Genomic DNA, 26,813 nt, shown 5'->3' with positions numbered 1-26,813 from the left:
AGTACTTACTTGCAACAGGATTTGAGGTCATTTCAGAGAGCACATTAATGTTGTGTGTACCTGTCTTGATGCTGTGAATGGGGAATGTGGCCTGCGCCAGGAAGTTTTGGTCATTGAACATGTCAATCTCATAAACCACAAAGCGCAAGAAGGCAAAGGCAGAGTTGTATACTACGAACTGGAATGGCTTTCGGGGCCACGTGGGGTTCAGACCGTTATCAGCTGGAGAGGACAAAAAGAAGATGGACAGAGAGAATTTAGAAATGTACAATATGTATCCACCAATGGTGTCGTAACTGTAATAGCATTACTATCCCCCAGTAACAGCAGTATAAAAATACTTTCAGCACTTACATTACGGTTACTACTTGCTAATTGCATCACTGTGTTGCACAGAAAATTGCAAAAACCTTAGCCAATTATGGAAAATTATTTTTGCCTTGCCTATTTTCACTCATGGCTTAGTTGTTTGTACAACTTCCTGTTTTTCAAGGACCAGACAGGAAATTACACAAGGGTAATGTATCCAGTAAACAGTAACTACTCATTCCTTCATATTTGATCACATGGTTCAACTTAGAGCAGCGCTCACCTTCTGAGTCAGTTTTTTGCTTGCCACTGTCGTAGTCTGCCCCACACACCTCAATCTCGATCAAAGGACAAACTATGCCGCGTCCGTGCTTGGGCAGGTGCCGCGCGCCCAAAACCTTCAGAACAGGGAGAGAGGAATACAGTTTACTCGTTTAGCTCATCTCACTTATTCCAAGCACAAGAACACACGTCGAATCCTCTCTTCACTTTACCTCTATCTCTACAGTGACTTGTTCGAGGCCTCGTAGCGTAAGCCTGTCGAAGGGATCAAAGTGGTCATCCCTCATAATGGGCGGCTGAAGGACGTAGCCACTCCTTCCGTTCAGCATGAACAGAGCCTGGTTCATCTGCATGGGCTTGTCTGCACGTGGGAAAGGGAAGAGGAAGGTAAAACAAAACAATTGTTAGGAAGAGTAAAAAAACAAAAGATATTCTGTGCTATTTGATCTCCTCTGACAAGAAGGTAGATACCTGCTGTCTGGAAGTTAAGCGCAACCAGCTGGGACCCACAGAGCCACATGGGCAGAGGGTCGTAGTTTGAGGAGTCTAGTCTCTGGCCTCTGGGGTAGATCCTGGACAGCTGCAGTCGATTGTACTGCAGGAACTTCTTCCCTTTGACCTTGTTGACGTACTTCTCTGCCTTGGTCTCAGGGAAGGATGACATGTCCCGGAAACAGGCCCGCTCTGTGCCAATCTCTACAGGAGACAGAGAGAGTAGACAGACCTGACCTAACTGTATTGAATATTGGACTGGTGCCTGTATTATGCCCTAGGTATGAAATCAGGCACATCTCTGCTCCTGTGTGTATTAAACTGCATATTCACATATTATAAGCCTATTCCTTACTGTCTTCATCAAACGGCACAGGCCTACAGTAGATGACCAGGTCGGACAGTTCCAGTGCAATCTTCTTCCTCCTCTCCATCATCTTCCCTTCCTCTAGCTGGGCACAGGGACACACACTTTAAATACAGCTGCTCCAACGGTAACACACACCAATTCACATCACTGACACTACCACTAGCCTGAAGCTTTTTCCTCCCCCCAACAGTACAAAGCAAAACAAGACAGCTACTAGGTGTGAAATGTGTAACTGTGTGAGTCTGCAGAAAGGCATTCATGACAAACACTATATGTGCTCATATGCACACTCAGTCTGTACTTCCTAAATACAGGTTATGGGTATTAAAGGGCCAACACAAGTCATGACTGGATCTTTGAACCCACAATGTGGCATGAGCATGGTATGAGCCCTGGCCTGCATTTTCTGTCAGCCAAGAGATATATATTTACCTTGGCCTCTGAGGTCATGGTGACCTCTCGGATCTTAAACACCCATTCCTTGAGTTCTTCTTGGCTGCTGGCAGCGATGTCCAGCAACGGGCCTGTCCGCATGGAGGTGCTCGGCACCAGGGAGAAGACATGAGGCCTGCTGCCCTTCCCATCAGTACGCACAACTGAAAATGAAATAAAGAGATGAGTTAGGGGCGCCTGGGTAGCTCACCAGGTAGAACAGGCACCCATATATAGAGGTTTACTCCTCGACGCAGCGCCGCGGGTTCGACTCCACCCTGCGGCCCTTTGCTTCATGTCATTCCCTATCTTTATCCCCTTTCATGTCTTCAGCTGTCCTATATAAATAAATGCCCAAAACAAATCTTTAAAAAAAAGAAGTTAGAAAAAAAAAAAAGGACAAACACAGGTTTCCTTTCCCATTTAAACTCAGACCAGCTGTGTCACCATCCAAAATGTCAAATGATTTTAATTTGCTTGCATCTACAAAAATGATATCCAATTTCAATGAAGAAAAAGAAAGAAATTACTATCATCTAAAAAAGAAAAATATAAACTAAATAGGAATAATGGCAGATATGGAGAGAGAATGCTATTGTCTGCACATGATGACTGGTCTGCGCTTCACTCACTGCTGGGTTTGGCCACAGAGTCAGTGTAATTTGTGTAATTAACAACTGTTAAATTGTTGTCTGTAAAAATCTATCTGGAAACTCATAGACTTTCTCTGTGTTTAAAAATCTTAGTCAGCTGTAACCTGAGGGTCAGGGGCCAACAGGGTTAAAGTTAAAATAATTTGAACTTTGAGCACAGTGGTGTGCAACACAAACAGCAGCCCTGCCTCAAGGTTCAGCATCATCACTTTTACATAGAGAAACAATGGCTTTAACTGCTGTGATTCTGCCAGTGAACAAAGGCTTCAAGATATACTTAAATATTTCCCATACTACCACTAGATGGAGCCAAAGAACCACCCAAAGGCAGAGCGGTATTTACTGTGGTTAGCAGAGGTCACAATGCGTGACAGCATGTGCCAACACTAATGGGTGTGTATTGACTGAACTGGAGGATGTCAATAAAATACCAGATACAGAGCTGTAAGAAAAGCAAGAGTAAATATAGCAGCAAACGGCGATTCGCGGGTTCAAACCCTTTCTCGGCCAACAGAAGGTTGTAGTTCTAGTAGTTTCTAGTCTTAATGACAACTCCAAGCGCTTTGACATATTACGGGCACCATTCACACACAGTGACCTAGGTTGCCATATAAGGTGCCACCTGCTTTTCACATAAACACATTCACACACCGATGGCGCAGCATCGGGAGCCCAAGGACACCTCGACATTGGACTGCAGAGCCCGGGATCGAACCACTAACCTTCCAAGCAAAACCACTTCAGATGGTTTAATGCTGTATAGAAAAAGCGGCGAAACCAAGCACACACCTGTATCATCACTACAACAAATGCACCATTTCAATAAGTCCTGTGATTTCGACCACCTTTAACGAAACTTGGTAGGTACGTTCAGGTCGTGGTGTCAGATGCCTCCCATCAATTTTAGGCAGGATTGCTGTGGAAGAACCTGAGTTATGGGCAATTCCCTGCTAAGCCCCGCCCTTTACAAACCTCTTTGATTGACGGCAGCCATGTTTTATGACCAATCTTGCTCATTTGTAGTAGAAATGTGCATCTCAGTCCCGCAAGGCTCTATACCAATTTTGGTGTTGATAGAATCAAAATTGACAAAAGTCTATTAATTTAACAGTTTTTTACATTTTGCAAATTAGCAAAATACCATCACGGCGGACACTTATGGTACAACAGGCTTTTTAAGTAGAGCACATTGAGATGGACTTGTGTGAGAAATTTCAAGTCAATCGGACGCACTGTGAGAGGGGCGTGGCCTTTCAAAGTTTTGGCCGAAGTTATTGCGCCACCATCCGGCCAAATGGCATCTTATTTTTGGGAAGCATTAGTAAATCACCATCAGTTATGGTGACAATTTGCATGTGTCTAGCTCGTTCCAGCCAGCAGTAACCTAAAAAAAGGCATAATTTAGCACATGATGCTAAATAGGCCACACCCACATGCACCAATCAATATGGCACTTCAGATCCTGGTTAACACTCACCCCAGACCATGTGTACCAATTTTGATGAAATTCTGTCCTCTGGGTTTTCCTGTACATATTTGTGGGGGGTTTTGGCTCCCTCTATGGGTTTAAACTCAAAAATGTTGCGTAGGCCTATTCCATAAAACTGATTGAAGATATGTTACACATTTTATGATGATTGGTCAAACAGTTACTGAGTTTTGGCCAATTTCCTGCTAAGTTCCCACCTTTGCGAAATTCTTTAATTAATGGCTGCCATGTTTTTCACCAATCTTGCTCATTTAGTAGAAATGTGTATCTCAGTCCCGCAAGGCTGCATACCCATTTGGGTGTTGATAGGATCAAAATTGACAAAGTTCTAATCATTTTACGGTTATTCACATTACGCAAATTGACAAAAAAAATCCATCATGGCGGACCTTTACGGTGTAAGAGGCTTTTTTGTAGATCACATTGAGCTGCATATGTGTGAGAAATTTCAAGTCAATCGGACTTGCGATGTGAGGGATGTGGCCTTTCCAAAATCACTTTTTTGATCTTTAATTATAGCGCCACCATGTGGCCGATTGGGCTCATAGCTCTTTGGAACCGAATGCGGTCATTGGGCCAAGTTTGGCGTTTCTGGCTCATTCCAGCTCACGGCAATTTGAGCCGCCGCGGAAGACAACGAATAATAATAAACCGGAGCAAAAACAATAGGGTAAGTAAAAAGAAATAATGACGATAAAGTAAGTGGTGACTGTGTCAATTAAAAACAAAAAGGGCAGAGATGATGTGCATGTATATCACAGCCAGAAAAGAGTTTGTTTTGTGGCACAGAGTCAAACAGGAAGTGGAGGGGCCACTCACCAATCTGACAGGAAGACACATCCACACTTCCTCTCAGCAGATCTCCCAGGGGGCTGTTTTCTGTCATCTCCTGCTTGATAGAGAAGAGGAGGATTAGAAAAGTAGTTGACACCCATTTTGAAGCAATAATCAACAGTACATATGTATCTCTATCAGAGTGAATAATTGACAGATGAGCAATGAGACTCAAACTTTCTGTGCAAGGGTGCAGGTGCGCTAATTTCTCTTTAAATATACTCAGGTTGCTCGTTTGATCCTCACAGTTCTATCAGGTTCCGCCGCTGATGGACTTATCTCCTCCACGTAATTAGCAGGAAACCACAGCTGCTTCTTCCCTCCACAGTCACCCTTCCACCTGAAAGAAAACATTATAACACGGTGGCTTTAAAATTGTGCCAACATTGGGTTGATATTATTAACGTTGGATTTTTTTTAATCTAATCTCATAGTCCCATCCTGTATAATTTATAATTTACCCCGTTACAAGTCTTCACTGTCTCTACCTGCACAATCGCGATTTATGTAAATGGATGATTAAGAGCTACTTTGTGAATAATGCTATGCAAGTCACTCACCATCCTCCTTCCTGTTTGTCCACATTAGAGATAACAGCGTTCTTAATGAAGGAAAGCTCATCGTCTCTCTGGGCTTTATACTCGTACATGGCTCTCACCGTGCACTGAAAAGACAAGACAGAAGGTTGTGACACACATGTTCACCATCTTCACTACACGCAGGTGCAAAGGTGCAGAATTGAAGTTCAACTTCTCCATACTGGACACTTACCTTAAATGTTGGCATTTGATTGGCCTCCACGTAAAAGCCTGGATTCCTGCCCTCGTACAGTGACCCGTAATCTGGCTCCTATTGGACAACAGATTGTGTGTAAATAAACCCTTTCACTAGGCTGCAGGGGATTTTACCACAGAAGGCAAACTACAGACTACAGATTTTCAGATTAGATATTATTAAACACAGGAAACATTATATTAATGTCTAGCAAGTATGCCATTGATTGTATAGTGGTACTCACAGCAGTGCCTATCTTCTCCAGTGTGTCCTCATTGATGGGATAGCGGAGTTTCATTTTGCGGTACAGAGGGTGCTTCTCATAGTAGCTGATGAGATCTACTAGGCTGTCAAACTCTGAGGTGCCCAGCACCACAGTCTGACCTTCCTGTTGCACGCGGCAGTGCTTTATCTTTCCCTCGGCCCTGTGAGGAAACCACAGACGTGATATAAATGACTTTGCATTCATGTGGATATTAGTTTAGAAACTGAACTATGAATGTAGAATATTTTAGTTTTTATAACCATTTGCCTCTCTCTTCAGTCATCCTTGTCTAAAGTTAGAAGCAAATGACTTAGGATATAAACAAGTATCACTTAATACGGGAAAAGGATAATAGGAAGTTACCTGAAGGAAATGGCAAACGAGTTGGGTTCTGCCCTCTTCCTTACAAGAAAAGCCCCGTCACGAGGTACCCTCATCAGCATGTTTTCTGCTTGGCTCCTGGAGAGGTTGGCATGGTACCATCTGGGACAAACAGCAAAACACAGATAGACAGCAGGTTATTACAACTGTTTCACTTCATACTTCACATTCATTGTTCATTACAGATGAGGGCATCACCTACCAGTCTGCTTGTGTTTTTAGAGTTGAAGCAAAAATGGGCGGAAATATATTAAAATAATTTCAAATTCTTTCAAATATGTCTAAATGCTGCTTGAGACTCACTCTTTGCTCTCGTGAGCATTGGTCTGAGGCACCGGCTCAGTCAGCTTCATCTCAAACTCGTTGCAGCGCAGTGCCACCTGCTGGTAGTGGTTGATCAGGGCAAAGAGCGTGTCGAACACCAGGTTGTCAGTCAGGTAGAACTTGGGGCTGCCTGCCTCCTGACGAGAGTGGATACGACAGTGCTGCACCCGCCCTGAACGCCTGGTGCAGAGACACAAGATAACAAAAGACAAATAGGTGAGAGATCAACAATTCAAAAAACGTTTACAATTTTTTTTTTTTTCAGTTTGTTTATAGGTCATTATGACTACAAAGTGTTAGCTTTCTTATTTAAAAAAAGCATCCCTCTTGTTAACCTTGAACATGAGTGTCTGAGCATTGGATGAAGGATTAGCCATAGCTAATCCTTCTGCATGTATATGATTTACACACAGTGTATCCACTGATGTAGAGCCTTTGCATAAGCAGACAGAAGGTGAATGACACTTCAGACCGTGACAACAACCCCATTCAATCAATGATGGAGAAATTGACACTGATTGATCTGCCACTGTGTGATTATTTGCATTATTGCTAGCAATAGTTCACCCTACAGAACACACAGGAGAGTTCCCCTACTAACACATTCAGTGTGCCATAGATAAGTTGGGTTGGACATCGAGAACCGATTCCTACTTGGAATAGTTTAAAAAATTACGATCCCATCGTTTCTTTATTGGAATCGTTTGGAGGATTTGGTTTCAAATCTGACCATGGGTTCCAAATTTAACATGAGCAAGTTTTGGTTTCCGTAGCGGCCAGGCGCTTGTTGTGTTGCAGCCTTGGAGCACAGTAAGCGGAGTTCTAGTGTGGCTTTATTTTACGTTGAAAAAGCTCGGTAAAACTGCAACCCAGCATTGGCTCAAAATAAAACTGAGAATCGAAGAGAAATGAAATCGAAAGGAAGAATCGGAATTGGAATCAGAACCGTTAAAATCCAAATGATGCCCAACCCTATAGATAAGGCTCCATCCCTGCAACAACTCAATTAATTTATCATGGTAGAATAACATATTACTGTAATATACTCTTCTGTTGTTCAAATATCAATTAAATACTAACTGCAAATATCTTAATATTTCCAAATCATCATACACTTAAATTCAGAAGTAAGCAGCATTCAATGTCCATTTCCTATCATTGTCTATATTTTCTAAACAGTTCATCATTGTCAAACAAATACCGTTCCAAGTCTGTGTAAAATGCATAGAAAGTTAGCAGAATGTAAAAGCATGTGTACCATACCAGAAAGACAGTGTGTAGTCTCCCACAAAGGTCTCGCTCTCTCGGACCAGGAAAGAGCCATCAGGAGCTCCGGTCTCCAGGCAGTACTCCGACAGTAACCTCTCGGCTATCTGCCGCCCGTCCCGCCCCGCGCCCAGCTTCCCGTGGAACCATTTCTCTGTCACGTGCTGGTCCATACCGTTGGAAACCTGGAAAATTAGAGAAGAGAGGGAGAGGTTAGTCAGCTGACCCATGTTTCAGAAGTGTGTGTCCACCCTCATTTAGCTGCTGCACCCACCTAAAATTGTTGCCTCATTGGCTACCTCCTTTTACGGGTAAAAATAGAACCAAAACTGACCACAACCTCTATAGAAAATACTCCAGTACAAGTGCAAGTTCAAAACTAGGACAAGTTAGTCTCATATCAACAGCAGATCAGGCCTACTAACCTCTCTATGCTCCTCCTCATCATCGTTACCCTGGTTACTGGAGGTCTCTTCCGAGAAGTAGATCTTAGTGCTGGTCAGGACAAAGAAATGAGGGTACCACTCCTAGAGGGGAAAGAGAGAGAGGATGAATGGTTAGATTAAATATTTAGAGGATACATGTGTCGCACTAAAAAGTGGCCCAAGTAGGCAGGAAGCTGCCCTCTTACACAGAATATCTCAAAGAACAAAAAAGTAATTCATAAAGTCAAGGACTTTTAAAAAAACAAAAAACAAGTGGGACCCAAAAATCAAATAAATGTTAAACAAAAAAGAGCATCAAGCCATAAGATGATAATGATGTGTCTTTATTAAAGCTAAAATCCAAACACTTCAGAATAGTGACAACACACAAAACAGGCTTGGTATAGAATCATATTTCAAGCTTAGCGTTCGCGCTGATGCAGCAGGGAGAATCCATTTACAACTGATGAACATTGCTTACATGATTAATGGGGTCTTCCAGGTACAGGATGCCATTTTTGATGGAGTTGCTGATATCATTCTCCGAGTAGGGAGTGGAGGTGGACACCTCCTCATAGGCACTGCCTTCTGCAAGCTTCTTATGCTGCAGCAGATGAAGGGAGAGGAGGATAGACAGAAGAAGAAAAGGACATGCAGTCAGAAAAATTATACTATTGGAACACTGTATAGAAAGTATCCATTCATAATTTTTCCTGCTGAAAAAGATCAAATGATTTCTCATGGCTCCAGGTGGCTACCTTGATGAGGATCTTCCTCTTGAGCTGGTTGGGTGAGGGCAGGCCATCTGCCACGATATCCACTGCCTTGGTCAGCAGCATGTCTCCAAACACCTTCTTAAAGTAAGTGGCCATATTCCTCTGCTGCACAATACTACAGTGGTCCTCGATGGACAAGATGATGGGATAGCTGTAGGAGGACCACCGATTAGAACTTACAAGTTGCAACTTCACAGAAAACCCCTCTCTCTCTGTGTTTAGGTGTGGTTTTCTCATCTTATTTTTTCACACACACAACAATAACACACTGTAATGATGTCACTGCAGCCTCCTCTTATGTTTCCGTTTGAGTGTGTGCCATTTCCTTATCTTGGTCATCTCTTATCCTTTTATCTTACCGTCACTGACTGCTGTAAAAAAAAAAAACTGAGTGGGTTGCACTCATGGAAACTCACTCGGATGTGACGAAGGCATGCTCTTTGATGGTGGTCAAAACATCGCAAAACTTGATTTTTGTTGTAAGTGTGTGTCCGTGGTAGATGACCGGCATTGCATCTGGTCCATCCCAGCAGTCCACTGAAAATAAACACACTCATCATTCATATACTATGCTACAAGAAAGAGTAAGTATACATGAATGCAGATGTATTATATAGTTCCAAAGGAATTTTAAGACCTTTAAACTTAGACGCACAAGATTACATCATATTTGTTAACTTTTGTATGAGGCAAAGCGATCCTTAAACCCACTATTAAGCCAGTCCTATTCACAGAAACCTGCTTGACAAGGGTTTTGTGTCAAGGGTTTACGCAGCACTGTTATGTAACAGGAAGTGAGTGTGTGGGTAAGGCGGCTGCATTACAATACAACTGTAAGAGATAAGAAGTGGGGGTAAAACGAGTAAATTACGAGGTTAAAATTCAAGTGATGGTGACATAATGAATGTGGGTAAAACTGTGGTATGTATGTGTGTTATACCTACATTCAATACAGCGGCAGCCCATCCTCAGACAGCGAGCGTATGCCTCCAGGGACGACTCACTGGAAAACTGGTCTCCCGTCAGGTAGCTAAAAATAAGCATGCAACGTCAAAGTATGCAAACACGTCACATCTAACCAGTTTAACAAAAGGGGACACACACACACACACACGAAGTCATTCAATTGTCAATTCAAACCTAATCAAAGCAATATGGGAAGTTTTCATTCTGCTGCTCCAATGACTATTGTTTCACATCTAGAAGAGAAGGTTATCATTTCAACTGCCTTTCACACACTTTTCAATGGGAGGAAAAATACATTTTCCTGCAAAACACAAACCTGGGTCTCATTCCCGAACATGATGATTAAATAATACACTTTATTCTGATGTCTAAAGTCAGTTTAAAAGCCCTATTTGGTTGGAAGTTTAAGAGAGGATTCCAGACTTCAGTGTTCCCAAGGCCTAATTACAACTGTGTTGAACTTGACAGAAGCTTGACATAATGAAGTGTATGCATGAAAGCTTTGGGCTCCATCCTTACGTGTTATGCGAAGAGGAGATCCAGTAGTGGGACAGGGGGTTGCTCATATTGTCAGGACACACCTGGTCCAGGGAGGAATCCCAGATGCTGTTCTCTTTGGAGAACAGGTATGTCAGGTACTATACAGGAGAGAGGAGAGCAGTGACAGTTCAAATGTGTGGACTTTCCCGCAACTGCAGACTTAATTGATGTGTTTACGGGCAGTCTGCAAGTGACCACGGCTGTCCAAATCCACAATTCATCAAGTCTGCAAAAAAGTCTCAACCCCCAAAAAAAACAGAAAGTCCACTTCAGACTTCACTCCTATAACTACCCCTGATCATAGCAATATAATGTAGACGTGTGATCCTGTGACAGGATTTGATGATTTTTTGACTTGACATTTGGATTCAAATAAGTGCCGGCCTTTTCTGTACTATCAGGACACTAAAATCCTGAATCCCAGCAGCTCTGTTACATACCTCACCCTGCACTCTGGTATTTAATAAGACTTCCCAGAGTGGTTCAACAATAAGAAATACTCTCATAAACAGGTTTTCTTCTTTAGGTGTTTTTCCTCAGTATGACTTATACCTGTACATCTGCTATCTAATACAGTATAAGCTACGGCACAGAATGGCAGTACCAACTCCTGCAGGCTGGCTCGCACTTCCTCTTCTCTTTAGTCAATAATAGCTTTATAGTGACCACAAAAAGCATGACTCGCTTTCTGTAGAACCATCATGCAGCGTCCCAGTCAATACCTTTTCTGTGTGGGAGGAGGTGCTTTAGGCTGAGATCATGGCTATCCATGTCAATTTCTGAGCATCTCCCACCCACGCCAACAAGACAGGGGGGGCATCGGAAAACACAACTCGCAAAAACATGTTTACATTTTTTTCCATTAGTGAGCAAAGACCCAGAAAAGAGCTAAAGAGAACCGAGAAAAAGGGGTGAAAGAACGAGGGAGAGGAGGTGATAGTGTGTGTACCTCATCTTGGTGGAAATAAGGCTGCTCCACTTCTCTCAGGGGGTCTTTCAGGTAGCTGAACATAAACTCCTGAACTTTGTTGTCATCTGTGGCCCACATTTCCTGGATTCACATACAAACACAGATGTATTTGAGCATGCAAATGAAACACATGTGCAGCGAACTAGATGTCCAATGGCCCGGATATATTACCCTTTGAGACTCCAGGAGGAAGCCCTTGAAGTCGTCAAGGGAGATCCTCTGTTCTGGTCTGTCAATGAACCTGGAAGATAAAGTAATGGTTCGCTTCAGTAAACACACGTGTTCCCCTATGCATGTGTGAGTGTTTAGTTTTGACCTACCTTTGTATAAATGGGATTTCCATCTGAAAGAATGGGCAAAAAGGGAAAATTTCAGTTAATTAATGAAAGTGTTCTCCTTTCAGTGTGTGTAGTAATAGTCATGTAGATGGGCATAGACATTCTGTAGGGGGTGGGGTAGTTAGTCGTGGGGGCCACTGAGGTCATCCATTTAATCCAACCCCAGCCGGCCTGCCTGCCTCCTCATCCACGTGAGTGTGTCCTAATGGCCTCCACCAGAGGGGTTTGGTGGGTTTTTAACTGGTCCATATTGATCTCGCAGCCATTTGAGAACAGACAGATGGGGAGGAAGGGTGCCTTGGCAGGGCATCAGATGGGGGATGATAGTGCTGGGACAGAACTATCTGTGGATACATAAAATGACTGCACTTACGCTTCTCTGAGCATCAAACATGAGGCTGCGATAGAGCTGGGCAAACTGGCTGAAGGACACGTCTCCATTCCTCAACTCTGAGTCCTGTAAAACAAGTGGAGAAATCAGAGGGAAGGCAGGAGGACTGTTAGCGACAAATCGCAAATCTTTAGCCTCTAACAACATCATATCGAAAGGGAAGGCAGGTAGATAGAGTGGGAAAGGGGTCTGTGTTAAGTAGAAGGTTACCGGAAGTTTCTCTCGGAGGAACCTCATGTTGGGCACCCTGTAGTTGACCTGGCTCAGCATGCTCTTCAGATCCTTACAGGATATCCTGAACACATTACCCAAATCAACAGGTTTTGAAATCAAACACAAACATGAACATGCACGTACAATAAGACTTACTTCCTAATAACTTGCACACGTAGATTCTGTTGTGGTGCAGTAATATGATTTCTAAAAATCTACACGCCAACTGAAACATTGCAAACACATGCTCTGTGGTTTTTTTGGCTTAATTTTTACTACACAGCCTGGAATTTTTGGCCAGAGGAGACAATCCCCCTACAGCTTAACAAAGGCCTGCTCTTTCGCCAGGGATGTAACAGACAAACATTGCTCCTCCATCCTCTGCAGTCTGTTTCCTGCTGCAGGAAGAGGTGCTGGTGTGTAGCTGAGAGGTTAGTTCCTTCACTACACCTCAACAAAGCTTTCACAGACGTGTCACAGACAACTACTAGCCTGATGGTGTAACTCGTCTACTCGCTTCAGATGTTACACTGGGGAAAGGACACTCAATTGGTGCACCAAACAATTGAGATACAGTATATCTAATTACACCTATTTCCTGTGAGGCTAATCTGATTAACTCTGGAGTTTAAATCTTTTCACTGAGCTGACTTACCTGTCTTCTCTGTTGCGATCAACGGCGTAGAACTGCTTACGTAACCATCTAAAAGAAGAAAAAAAAAAGTTAAGCGATATTATACATTTAACACAAAGAAGGACTTACAATTATCATATTGTGTCTGTCCACAGCACGTTACAACAGTTCCAGCTTTGGTTGTGATTCGTAGCTACATGTGTACCGTTTACCTCTCTATCTGAAGTGGTGTCGGAGCCTTCAGTGTGTCGGCCACAAGCCAGTTTAACCCCTTCACCCACATTGTCATCTCCTCATCTGAGGTTGCTGAGGAAAAAAATCAACACAAAAAAATAAATCACTTTTCACTAACTTTTGACAAATATTTTATTTTCTTTTTATTCCCATTACAAGTTATTTTTGTTTCCTTCTCTAAATCAATGTTCTAAAGGATATGTGGTGTTGTATAGGGCTGAAACTACCGATCGTTTTCATTAACAATTAATGTGGCGATTATTTTCAAGTTTAGCCCAATGAAATGTTACAATACAGTAAATAAAATGGCCAAGGTGATGTGTTCCATTAGCTTGTTTGGTCTGACTGACAGTCTAAAACCTTAAACTATTCAATTTACTGTCATATATGACAAAGAAAAACAGCAAATAGTCACATTTGATGAGCTTGAACCAGAGAATTTGGGGTATTTTGCCTGAAAAAAATGACTGAAACGATGAATCATGAATTATGAAAATAGTTGCCAATTAAGTTTAATGACTAATCCATTAAATCGACTCTTGCAGCTCTAGAGTTGTATGCTGTGCAGATTGTAAAACCTTTCAGGCAAAGTTGTGATTATGGGCTATAATAATAAATAAAATCGAGCATTAAAATTTCTAGACCAGCTTTTGTTTTGGTACTGTAATAACGCCAGGATGCATATACTGATAAACACAAGTCCCAAAAAAAAGAGGGTTGAAAACAAAACACAAATCGTTAAACTGATGGACATTTGTAGTTCATGACCACATTAGCAGAGGTATTCATGTTAAGAATAGGATGGTATGAAATGAAATACTAATGTTTCTAGTTGTATCTGAAGGTATGTACGCCTGTGTTAGTGTCTGTGCGTACCTGCCAGGCTGAGTGATTTAAGGCGAAACTCTGTGCCATACAGGATGACAAAGCAGTGAGCCTGCTCCAGCCTCGTTGCTGAGTCCTCCACATATCGCTCAAAGTCCCGTGACTTCTGTCCAGTACGGATCTCCTTGATCTCTCGAATGTCAACTGGACACAGACACAAGTTACACACACACACACACACACACCCAATTTGATTGCAATCAAAACATGACAATAGGAATCATTTTTCTGATATCACCATTAGTCAATATGCAAAACCCCATGTAAAATAATCAAAAATAAAACACTTAACAATTGTGCTTTACGTCAGATAAAACTCTTCATACATGTAAAACAGACCCTTCAATAACTAATTTGTTAATTATTTTTAAAATCTGCTTGGAAATATTCATTTGGATGACAGAATAAAATAAAAAACAAAAACATAATATGATCACCTTGATCGACATAAAAACACTTAATGTCCACATATAATAATATTGAATTTGGTTCAAGTCCTTGTACAGTGTTTAATAACTTAATCTATCCATTTTTATTTTTTTGGGGGGGGGGGGGTGCTTTTCCGCCTTTAATTTTGACAGGACAGCTAGGTGAGAAAGGGGAGAGAGAGGGGGAAGACATGCAGGAAATCGTCACAGGTTAGGTATAAACCTCTCAGTATATGTGACCCACTGATCCAACCCGGCCACATTTTCATTTTATTTTTATTAGTGTTTTTGACCTGAACCTTCCGGCATAGAGACCAACACACAAACGAGTATTTCAAGCACCCCCACTGACCACATGAAACAGTGAAGCTGAGGCCATGATCTAAACCACATATAGGTACACTTCAAGTGAAGAAATACAGAGGACAGTTATTGTTAGATATAGATTAAATGCAGAAGATAAAGTTATTGAGCCCAAATTAACCCTGCTTGCCTTTTACCACTGAAAAAAACCAAAACCACCAATTACTAATTTCAGACTGGGAGGCTGTGAGCCAGTCGCACTAGTTTGTGGTGGGACGGGTCAGGTTTGTACAATGGATATTCTAAACTCATCGCAGACATATTGTTATTGGGGAACTCTGTGACTTTAAGAATGCTTGTAATGGTCTTTATAATTTACAGTACAAAAAGGCATAAGACAGGGAATATAAAAGTAATATGGCACTTAACAACCCTGTTTACAGAGCTCAAATCTTCCATAATCAGTAATATACTGAATATTTTTTAATTTCCCTACATTAGACCGATATAAAAAAATTAAAAAAAAACACTGCATAGGCTTTTACACAAGATGGATTTATCTTTTATCTTTAGGAATGATGCTACTGAAAAAGACCTGCTACATTTCTATCTTGACTCCATTAATAGGCACTCAGAAACTTTAAGAGGGCATAGGCTGTAAAGTAGCTCAACAGGTTCCCATCAGCATTGTATTAGTAGCAGTTAAAGACCTACAGCAGGGACTCTCCTGCTAAACACAGTAACACACACACAGTAACACATACAGTAACACACACACACACACACAGTAACACACACACACACAGTAACACACACACACACACACACACACACACAGTAACACACACTTCTTTCAGCTCCTGCTCCTCTTCCTGCCCCCGAACCACACATCCTGTGCTTTTGTCGCCTACACACCACATCTGTGCTGAGTATAGGTGGGAATGTGCATGTTCTTTTCTCAAGCATTAAAAAGAAAAAGACTAAAAAGAAAAGAGTATGCTTTCTCACTCATTTTGCCAAGCGGAGCTCTCTAATCATACATCATATCATCAGATCACTTCACCCATCACAGGCCAGCAGGCTTCTGCTGAGAGCAAAGCGGCTTCAACAGGCTGATCTTAGACAACACTTTCAGTCATTTGAGTCAAAATATTTGGAGCACTGCCTCAGACAGATGCAGGAAATAAAGAGATAGCCAGAGGTGTAACCTTACTAAAGGAGATGAGTGGAGGTACCCTGCAACACACTCCCACACTTCCTTCAGCTCACTGCCTTCCACACTCCTCACCAAGGCGGGGTTTCACTTCAAATGTTTCGATACTACCAGCCATTCAATACTTTGAATACTGAATACTTTTGATAGCAAAATGATACTTTTTGATATCTTACTTTGAGGAGCTTTTCTACCAAACAGTTTTTTTCTCCTTCATTTAACCAAATAATAGTCAATTGTTCTATTATTTGCCTACACTTTATGATATATTAAAGTCTTTCATCAGGGAAAAATGTTCCAGTTTTTGAAATTTGAGGATTTGCTGCTTTTCTTAAAATGATTGCTTAATCAAAGTATAATCAAATGGTTAATTAATAATGAAAACATTATTAGTTGTAGCCCAAATACAGTCTAAAATTGGCAGAATTTTGATTGAAGTAGTAATCTGATCAAAGAATATTACAAACCTGACGGGGCATTTGATGCCAACTTCTGTAAATTCTGTACAGTTTGTGCTACAGACAGACGACGAAGAGGTTTAATCAATACCCAGTCCTACCACTCACTCAGTTCAATCTAATAACCCTCATCACACAATCAATTAGTGAGATGCATTGCAACAGAGAACATCAGCCAGTTGTGTGTTGCAGAGGAAGGAAAACTAGAAATGCACAATGTTGACGAATAATAAAGTTGCAATTATTTTGCTGGATATTGCAGCTGTGATATGAATTACATTTAGGGCTGCAACAAAGTCAATCAATTAGGCGATAGACAGAAAACTAATGAGCAACTATTTTGATAATCTATTAATCATTTTTCACTCAAAAATTACTAAACATTCGCTGGTTGACGCCTCTCAAATGTGATGATTTGCTGTTTTTCTGTCATATCTGATTGTAACCTGAAAATCAAGCTATTTGAATAAGTCATCTTGGGCTTTCAGAAAGTATAGCGGGCACTTTTCACCATTTTGTGAAATTGTTTTTTAGATCAAAACAATCTAGAAAATAGAACTGGATTAATCAAATCATGAAAATAATCATTAGTTGCAGCCATAATTACATTACATGTTTGACCACAGAATAAATAAAAAGCTATCATGTATATTAATAACATAAGACTGCAGCAGTTGATTTCAGCTGATCTACGTCACTTCCTTTGATATCATGTTGGATAAAGTTAAGCAGAGGACTATCCCCCTGACAAATAGTCATGCAGCTAGATGGATTCGGTTCCCTTTCCAAAACATTGTAAATGGAGCAAGTCAACAGTGGAACTGTGCTTGTTTTCCAGTGACAACCTGATCTTTACAACAATGTTTTAATACAGACAATCTAAAAAGCAAATTCTGATTGTGCAACCGTGTTGCTGCGGGGTAATGTCCTACTAATTTGTTGACATATTTCTCACAAATAAACTGGGCTGACAGCAATGTGCGTAACTGATCAAATGTGCGGTGTGTCAACTAGAAATGACATCACAACATTTAAGGCAAGAAACTGTGTTGGTGCCTTATGGGAGGTATGGAAAAAGTAGGTCAGAGATAACAGCCACAGACGTGCGCAGGTAATTCCATCCACATTTGCATTACTGAAAAGATTCATTATTATTGACAAGGCTCATTTCAAAAGACATTTCCAGGATATGGTTGATGACATTTAACAAATAATTGGTGACACCTGTGCTTATTCACACTCTGTTGGGTGTAACGCGTTACAAAGTAAGTAGAAAAAGTGGTTACTACTACTACTTTTTCCAGGTAAAAAAGTAGTGTAACGCACTACTACTGAAAATTTGGTAACGAAACGTAGTTCCTTTTTCAATTCGGCGCAACGTTACTTTTCCCAGGGACAGATTTGACAGCGACACTGCCTTCTTAGCTGCTCGCTCACAAGCTCCACACGGTACGTGACAGAAGCTGGTAGCAGAGCAATCATGGCAAGCGAGAAGCAGCCAAAGCTAACTTTTTAAGCTTCGTGGCTTTTTGCTAGACAGCTGTATACAGTCTATGATACAGACATTACATAGTATAACACCGTGTAACGCCGATGACCTGCTGATGCGCATTCAACACGCACTGGTCTCATTCATAAAGAATCAGCCGTCACTCTGTGAGTAGAGAATCCAGCCTGCAGTGTAGTTCAGACACTTCACTGATAAAACATAGATTGGCTTTATGGTCAAAGAGAGTTTTTGTATAATTAACTTCAGTCTCTGCCAGAGACGCCTGCTTTTAAAAGTAACGTAAAAGTAACGAGTAAAATAAAAAGTTACTTTCCATAGGGGGTAACCAAGTAAAGTAACGGATTACTTTAAGAAGTAACAAGCAAACACTACTTTTTAAAAGTAACTTCCCCAACACTGACACATGCAACAACGCATAGTTTAAAAAAATCCTCTCACTTGAATTCACCTAACATCCCTGAGCTCTGTGCACCATTCAAATTAAGGCTGCAACTAACGATTGTTTTCATCACAGATTAATCTGACGACTGTTACAGTGGGGTAACATTTAAATCCCCGTTTCCCAGAGTTCAACGTCACAGCTTCAAATGCAGATCTTGTTTTGTATGATGAACAGTCCACAGCACAAAGATATTCTGTCAATGATATGAATAGAAAAGCAGCAAAAACGATTGAGAAGCTATACTTAAGGTTGCTTGAAAAATGACAACAAATCAATTAATTAACCATTTGTTTCAGGTCTAATTCAAATAACTATAAAGCCATAGATCATCACCATCACCTACCAGAATTAGGATATACAGTGTATGTGCAGGGGGGAGATATGGAGAAAATCAGATACCAATATACTTGATCAAATACCTAAACGTCGATATTGTAGGGTTGACAATTGGTGCTTTAACAAAATATATTCACAATTAGATTTTAGGTAAACAATCATTAATAATGTGGATATAATGACTAAGTGGTTAAAGGCAAATAACAGAACAGCTAGAACAGCCTGGTAAGTTCAGAAAATGACATCACTTTACTGTAATGCAGCATTTAAAACCAAGAAAAGACTCAACTTAAGCCATATTACCATGTCCAAAATGTGATGGCGCTTTTCCATTACGTGGTACCTGCTCGACTCGCCTTTTTTGGTTTTCCATTATGAAAAAAAAGTACATGGTACCTGCTAACAGGTACTTTTTTTAGTACCACCTCTGTCGAGGTTCCAAGCGAGCTGAGCCGATACCAAAAGGTGACGTGAAAGCGACAGACGGGGGTGTCCTGAACAAACCCGCCATTTTTAAATAGTTCAGCCAGCTGTGTTTTTTTTTTGCTGCCTCCAGCTTCATTTGAAACTAAATGTGTGTTCTGGCTGTGGCAACAACAACACACCTTCCACGTTCTGTGTGTGTGTGTGTCACGTTAGGTCACGGCAGTTTACTGCAGCGCCGCTTGTTTTACAGTTCTGCGGAGGCTCCAGGCAGAGCTTTCGCCATAGCCTACGGACACACACACATGGCCGGCTCGACACACAAGTATAAACATCAGGCCACTTACATAGGCTACGGCGAAAGCTCTGCGTGGAGCCTCCGCAGAACTGTAAAACAAGCTCAAGTGGCCTGATGTTTATACTTGTGTGCTGGTGTGTGTGTGTCGAGCCGGCATATAAGACGACCAGCCACGCTGAGGCGGTACTAAAATCTGCAATGGAAAATGGACGCACAGTGTGTCGAGTCGAGTCGAGCAGGTACCATGTAATGGAAAAACGCCAACAGACGATATTCTAGTCTCAGATCACAATATCGATATATTGCCCAGCCCTATGTGCACTGTCCTGCTGCGACATTAGCAGACCTATTCTGCAGTAGTTGTAGCATACAGCCATTAAACAAAGCAGTGTGAAAAATCGTGTCAGTTGTGTTATTAACTACTGGTTGAGTTAGTCCTGCAGCGGAAGCTGAGTGTGAGTGGTACCGACGTCTGACAGAGCACCAAGTGCGACTTGAAAATGTGGACTGAGCACTGATTCACCGATTATCAGAGAAGTCTTGTGGATACATGAACAAAGACACACATTCAGACTCACAAAGTGTGAATCATTACTTATCACGAACGTGTGTAGTACATTTAAGCCTATTAAGGTGCTTAACACACGCTTGCCACGTAACTATTCAGAGAACTGTGAAAGTATATTACTTATTATATAACTTTGAAACAACCTAAGAAGTAGTGACAGCGATATTTTGTGCAGTGCTACATGATCTATGGCACCGCTGATTCTGCAGATCAGTTCCCCTCGTCTGGTTTAAGATGTGCTGTATAAAATCTTTTATCACAGTATATGTCATGTTATATTGTTGTATCAACACTTTTTAAAGGCTGATAGTGATTTCAATATTTGGGGAGGATAAAGCAATCGGCAAAACAATCCAACTTGTTTTTTTATTATACATAAAACACATTGGGGATGGACATTTCAAGCAAAAAAACTATTCCATATTCACTGGGAACTATTGACCATTCTTCGTAGATCACGGTGCACGGTATGTTCATTGTCCACTAAAGTTCTTAATAAAATGAGAAGTGACTCAGTACTTTTAATTTGTCAAGTATTTAATTCACACAGGAGTATAAAAAAATGTGCTTTACAATGTGGTTAATCATATAGACTACTCATTTTTATTAAACTACCACAATACATGCTATATTGTGATAAACGATTTTATCACAATATAGCCTAGCCCTATCGGTCAATACAATATATTGACCTGATTTACCAGTCTAGCTCCAGTGATAGTATATTTTCTGGAAACTAAATGGAGCAAATGTACTTAAAAGGCAGATCCTTAAATTGACAAAGCTCATTGGTTTGCATCATTGCCAATACAACCAAAGATAATAAAGGGATAGCACCTTGGTGCTGTAACATCCAGTGCTAATCAGTGAAATCAGCTTCTGTAGCTTTTACTTGACAAGAAAACCTGCATCCTAAAATCCCCTACTTCAGAGAGGATCTGATGCTGTGGTGGGCACCAAGAAGTAAGGTGGGAGGTTTCACTACAGGGGTACCAACGTTGTTAAATCATAGCTTGAGAGTGTAAAAACACGTGAAAGCTCATTCATATTTATAAAAACTAAAACTGGCTCATTCAGTAAAGTATGTGTCAAAGCTCGTCAGTTAACTCTGTTTACTCCTACTGGATGATAAAGTAGCAACATAATGTGTCACAGTCAAACATGATTCTGATTCATGCTTATGCTGCCTTATTATCAGTAACATACTCAGGAAAACAGAAGTTCTCAAGATGGTTTGTATGATAGAGATTTACTGAGTGTACTATGTGTGATGTTTCGCAAAAGTCTCTCTAGCGTCAAAACAATACACTTGTGCACTGCAGCGTAATGTAGAGTTCCGGCACACGTTTTCACTTGAAAAGACTGCGATTGTACATGTCAATTATCCAAACATGTGTTTATAACGTGCCCTGCATACACTTTCAACCAGTCGGTTACCGCCATTTCTTCGACAAGACCACATCCTGCTCTGTCAAACCAGACCTACATCACATGACAATACATGTTTGGTGGGCAAGATAGGTCGATTCATGTGCACGAAACAAGCATAATATAGAAAAGACCACTAAAACAGAAATCAATCTGGGAGAAAAAAAACCCATCCAAAATCCACTTCGATCAACCGACAAAAAAAGGTATGCTTCTTAGCATTTTATATTTAGCAACAAACTAGAGTGCTGTTTCCACAGTTAATGGGCATCATTCTGTCACTGCCTTTCATAAAATGTTCCCGAATGATCACACACTTTCAGTAAAACCCCTCATATTCTATTTCTGTACATTAACGAGCCGCCTAGGCTAATTTCACCTCTTCAGGAGTATCAAATGGCAGCTATGAGCTTGTGTGTGAGCAGAGAAGATGATACTGTTGGGTAAAAAAAAAAAACTAAGCCTACCATCTTTTTTTTGTGCTCTTTTTGCTGCATCCGGAGCAGAGTGCAGCTGTGCACAAGGCATCCTGCTACTCGAGAGACAGACAACTTAACGACTCACTGAAGGCCTGCGTGTCCTCGGTTAGACATGCTGTTTTGTTCAAGATTAACCTTAATGTATTAATGCAACAAAAGGAGTTCCAGGAATGGTACTTTCTTCTTGTTGTCGACCCTGGGTTTGTAACTTAGATGTGATTTATCTACTGCTGGACAACAACGGTCGTTTCTTTAATATCTACCAAGACTCGCACCTGCTCTGTCAAAACATTTTATAATGCTAGAAAATAAAAATAACTGGGCTAACTCAACTCTCGGAAATATAAACAGCAACAAACACAAGAACAAACCAAATCCTATACATCAGTGTCTCCCAAACAAACACATACCCCAGTTCGGGAACCAATCATATTCATTTTAGCAAGACAGGATAGAAAATTTCAGTAACTAATCAGAGCTGAAATAAAAGATGTAATATTGACATCGGGAAATGAGACTGAGATTTTTTTTTTTTTGGAATATTGTTATATAGCTTGCATGTTGTCTTTTCCTGTCTTCGAGGCAGTTAATAAAAAGTCTGTCATTTTAATCTATGTAAGATTGACAATTACCTTTCATTTCCACATAATATTAATCATGTTTCTCCAGATTTTCTTCTGATCTGCAATATTAATGCAATTAGTCAATGACATCTTGATATTTAGTTTCACCAAGCCCTACGACTTACAATGTTTAAGATCTGAAGGATTTTGGAAGTGACGTCTTCAATCCTAAGTGACATAATTTACCAGCTGTTCACAATACCATCATGTCATTAGTGCTTACCAAGTCTTTTGCACCTCCCAGCACTTCGTAGTTTTCATATTTCTGAATGTATGTAAACCAACTAGTTCTGGCATGGATACCTTACCTTAACATTTACAACCAGCACTCAGGAGCATTACTACCTGTGTATGTTTGTGTTTGTGTTTGCACACTACTCACTCTCTCCCTCTATTTTATCCGTGCCCCGAGTCCAGATAATAGTCCTGGTCTCCAGCTTGACTTGAAATGTCCGTCTCTCTGGCCGCTGGGACTTCTTAGAATAAAACAGTGTCAGTACTGTCCCCAGTTCCAGGTCTCTGTACAGGTTGTTCATCTCTGTGTCGTTGTCCATCCACGGAACAGGTCCGTTGGAAAAGAAGCCTGAAGTCCCAGCCATGTTCACTTCCCCTGTTTGTTGTCCGTTTCCTCTCAGAACAATCTGCTCAGTCCAGGCCTAGCCAGGGATACCTACAGCAGGAGAAGAGGGGGGAGAGAGGGATCTGTGAAATGACATCTCACTAGGGACTTCTAGTGTTTTGGTGCTGTACACACAATATACGGCAGTGACGAGTTGATGCTGTCACTAGACACGTTTTAAATAATACTGAAATCTTTACTGTATGCAGCACATGTTTACATACCTGAAATGCTGCCAATAGTGTAAGAGAGAAAACCTTTTTTTCAGCATACAAAATCTTTTGCTTACTTTCATCTTACTGTTTGAATATACTTTTTATATATTTTGAAAAATGCTCCTACCAATATTTTGACATATGTAAAATTGAGTAGTATGAGTATTAAGCCTGAATCATGTCCATTTATAATATATAATAATATTATATAAAAAAAAATTTTTTTAACCAAAATTATTTGTATTTAGTGATGACCAAAAAAAAGTGAACAGTAGCGATATTTTACACAAATTCCTGAATGATCCAAGAAAAAATAAACTATATATTGCAAAACGTAAAAAAAAAAATAATAATAATAATATAGATATATAGCTATGCTCTATTAAAAAAAAATAATGTCCAAAGTCATTTAAATATATACTTGTTGGTGTGCAAAGTATAACATCTCAACATTTCATAACATAACGTTATACGATGGTATTGATTTTTCTATGTGGGTATGGTCAGTATTGAGTAACGCAGTTAAAAAAACAGGAACAGTAGGCTACTATGATTTATCGTTAACAGCGATAAAAATACAGGACAGCTGCAACCTTAAAACGTCTGGCAATTAGCTAAGTAAAACGTGTTGATTAAGCTAATCACGCCAGATAACTTTCTCTCCAACATGATTTTACCTTTAATTCTAGCAGCCGGGATGTTTCTGATTTAGACTGATTTTTAAAACTATTAACAGGCCTGTAACCTGCTGCAGTCCGTCCCACGGGAAAACAAAGTTTCCTTTGGATAGAAGAGGCATCACATTATTGCATTAATACAACTGGTGGCGAATGGCAGCAGAGTGGGATAACAAGAAACGTCTGGCTATTTTCACAGCGTGGAAACGGGGCCGGTGAGTGCTAGCATTTTTGCTGGGCCAAAAGGAAGAATCACAGCTGGTTTACCCCTGAAAAAAAAGCCCAGACAGCAGTTGCTTTTCAGCCCTTTCCCCCACCTCTATTTTCGCCTTACCGTGCGGAGAAAAATCAACTGAAAAACAACACGTCGCAGGGACTGCTGTGCGGTACCTACCGCTGCAATCTCGGCCCGACCGCACATCTCCAACTGCTGCTCCTCTCGCGCTCCCGTCGTTTTCTCCTTCTCCTTTGCCCCCCACACCCCGGTTTTCCGTGATTAAATCATCGCTAGGCCCTGAAAAAGCGCTGCGGTCCCGACGACAACAATCCCCGTTTCCTCTTCTACCCTTCGGCCGTCCATAGAGAGAGGCACGCAGACAGCGAGGACCGTGGTTAAGACTTCGCAAGTTTGTCTGCTCTCAGATGCAGCTAGCGCAGGCCCTTCCCCCAGCCGACCACCAGAGCAGAGATCTCAATCAAGGGAGTCAAAAACCAGGCTTCCGCTGTGGGATTTCACAATAAAAGACGTGTCAAGGAACTTGTTGCTCCGTTTTGGAGGAGACGCGGAAAGGAGACTGGTTGAGTAGGGTTGTAATTTAGTGGTGGGAAGTAACCTAGTACTGTTCTTAAGTACAGTTTTGAGGTACTTATAATTTTCTTGAGTATTTTCATTTTGTAATCGCAAAGATTTTCATTCAAATGTCTGTTTATTTCAATGAAGTAGCACAATGGGGATTGAGCCTATAGCACTGATACAAGTGTATTGCAATATTTATATATTTGCAGTATTACGACTGGGTGTCTGGCGTAACATCTCCCCGGAAAAAAATCCTGTATTACAGTTTTTTCCATTGTATACTTTTAAATTCAAGAATTTGATTGCCATACTTTTACTTTCATCTATTTTTACACTGTGGTATTGGTACTTTTACAGGCTCTGAATACTTCTTCCACCACTGGTAATATGTTTTAGTATTAATCCTAGTTTGTACCTTTCATGTAATTATTATTACTTTAATTATAACTTACTATAATTACTAACTTACTTACTATAACTTACTATTATTACTTTAATTACATTAAGAAATGCAATTATTAATATATTTAACTTAAATCTCTTTTTTTTGTCTGCTATATATTCCTCCATTGTATGGAGCATTAGAATTTAAACACAAATTGCATCCTTCCTTGACTCAAAAAAAGGTGAAAGCTGGATGAATATCCTATAAATCCAAAATTGCACAAGGTGCTTTAAATAGGCTTGATATTAATTTGTGGATACCATCACCAGACCTAATGAGACAACAGGTATGCTTTTTATTGGATTTTACTATGACCTAAATGTAAACCCATCTAAATAGTACATAAAAGGGAGACAGATGATTAATCACATTATATCTTTTTCCAGCTTCCTGCACCTTACATGTTATAGGATTTTTGCGTTGCCATGTATGAATGGAAGCCCTGCCATACATACATTATTTATACAACTCACAGCACAGTATTTTTTTTAATTTCTGATGTTTTGTCATTTTGCCTATGTAACGGCTACTTTAAAGTTTAACTACTTTTGTGGTGTGTCTTCTGATATCCCACATCCAATGTACATTGCAGTAAGACAATTCATATACAGCACAATTATTAAACTGTGAAAACTGCAAAACCCGACAAAAAACGACAGGATAAAATCTGGGTGGGGAAAATGAAAGAGCAGCGCTTGTCCCTCCCTCATAATCACCACTGAGGTGCCCTTGAGCAAGGCCCTTAACCCCAACCGCTCCAGTGGAGCTGCTCATTGGCCAGCAGATCACCGTGGTTGTACTGGGCAGCTTCCAGGTATGAATGTGTAACTGTGTTAATGTGACAGGTCGTCGTTGCAAATGAGAATGTGTTGTCAATAGACTTACCTGGATAAATAAAGGTGGGAAAAAAAGAAGAAAAAAAAAAAAGATAGATAGAAGTGACTACCATTCTCTTTATTTGGCCACAATTATCCTACTTCCGGTAATCTTGAAGTCAGCTTGACACAGCTCATGTCTCCAGTAGGAGCGCCTGTTATTGGCCTCTTAAAGAAGCAGATCTTCTGCTCATACTGTACTTCATAATTAGCTGTCCCCTCAACATAACTTGTCAAGTTAACAGGTAACTTTGTGATAATTTCCCCTGTAACTAATACCGCATTTCATTGCAAGATCCAAATGACAAATAAAAGCCCAAGTTGTTGGTTTTGTTCTTCAAATTGATCTACTTTTTTTCTTTCTATAAAAACAATCACATTGTCTTTGATCATTTAGCCTAATGGGGATGAAATGAAATGTTCCCTTTGGGTGA

The 26,813-nt window shown here is 40.6% G+C and overlaps 1 protein-coding gene across 4 annotated transcripts in view; it reads right to left on the bottom strand.

Moving 5' to 3' along the window:
• The window catches only part of plcg1 (phospholipase C, gamma 1), a 29,262-nt gene extending 4,306 nt beyond the window's left edge, over nucleotides 1-24,956 (bottom strand). Inside the window, exons 1-30 of one of the 4 annotated variants that reach the window (XM_078255161.1) lie at nucleotides 24,598-24,956; nucleotides 23,135-23,422; nucleotides 14,235-14,387; nucleotides 13,337-13,430; nucleotides 13,146-13,193; nucleotides 12,488-12,572; nucleotides 12,260-12,343; nucleotides 11,869-11,891; nucleotides 11,720-11,789; nucleotides 11,528-11,629; nucleotides 10,558-10,676; nucleotides 10,017-10,102; nucleotides 9,489-9,609; nucleotides 9,055-9,223; nucleotides 8,778-8,900; nucleotides 8,297-8,398; nucleotides 7,869-8,056; nucleotides 6,585-6,785; nucleotides 6,264-6,383; nucleotides 5,880-6,060; nucleotides 5,633-5,710; nucleotides 5,422-5,525; nucleotides 5,108-5,201; nucleotides 4,847-4,919; nucleotides 1,886-2,049; nucleotides 1,439-1,535; nucleotides 1,063-1,287; nucleotides 804-952; nucleotides 593-707; nucleotides 61-222 (exon numbers count right to left, since the gene is read on the bottom strand). In XM_078255161.1, coding sequence (XP_078111287.1) covers nucleotides 61-222; nucleotides 593-707; nucleotides 804-952; nucleotides 1,063-1,287; nucleotides 1,439-1,535; nucleotides 1,886-2,049; nucleotides 4,847-4,919; nucleotides 5,108-5,201; nucleotides 5,422-5,525; nucleotides 5,633-5,710; nucleotides 5,880-6,060; nucleotides 6,264-6,383; nucleotides 6,585-6,785; nucleotides 7,869-8,056; nucleotides 8,297-8,398; nucleotides 8,778-8,900; nucleotides 9,055-9,223; nucleotides 9,489-9,609; nucleotides 10,017-10,102; nucleotides 10,558-10,676; nucleotides 11,528-11,629; nucleotides 11,720-11,789; nucleotides 11,869-11,891; nucleotides 12,260-12,343; nucleotides 12,488-12,572; nucleotides 13,146-13,193; nucleotides 13,337-13,430; nucleotides 14,235-14,387; nucleotides 23,135-23,351 — 3,547 coding nt within the window. In that variant the 5' untranslated portion in view covers nucleotides 23,352-23,422; nucleotides 24,598-24,956. The remainder of the gene's footprint in view (nucleotides 1-60; nucleotides 223-592; nucleotides 708-803; nucleotides 953-1,062; nucleotides 1,288-1,438; nucleotides 1,536-1,885; nucleotides 2,050-4,846; nucleotides 4,920-5,107; nucleotides 5,202-5,421; nucleotides 5,526-5,632; nucleotides 5,711-5,879; nucleotides 6,061-6,263; nucleotides 6,384-6,584; nucleotides 6,786-7,868; nucleotides 8,057-8,296; nucleotides 8,399-8,777; nucleotides 8,901-9,054; nucleotides 9,224-9,488; nucleotides 9,610-10,016; nucleotides 10,103-10,557; nucleotides 10,677-11,527; nucleotides 11,630-11,719; nucleotides 11,790-11,868; nucleotides 11,892-12,259; nucleotides 12,344-12,487; nucleotides 12,573-13,145; nucleotides 13,194-13,336; nucleotides 13,431-14,234; nucleotides 14,388-23,134; nucleotides 23,423-24,597) is intronic. The other 3 variants (XM_078255163.1, XM_078255160.1, XM_078255162.1) reach the window with 3 other exon arrangements.
• Between the last annotated feature and the right edge of the window lie 1,857 nt (nucleotides 24,957-26,813).

Source organism: Sander vitreus, chromosome 7 (genome assembly GCF_031162955.1).
Source record: "Sander vitreus isolate 19-12246 chromosome 7, sanVit1, whole genome shotgun sequence".
Classification (NCBI taxonomy): domain Eukaryota; kingdom Metazoa; phylum Chordata; class Actinopteri; order Perciformes; family Percidae; genus Sander; species Sander vitreus.
This window is presented reverse-complemented; position numbering and strand designations above follow the sequence as displayed.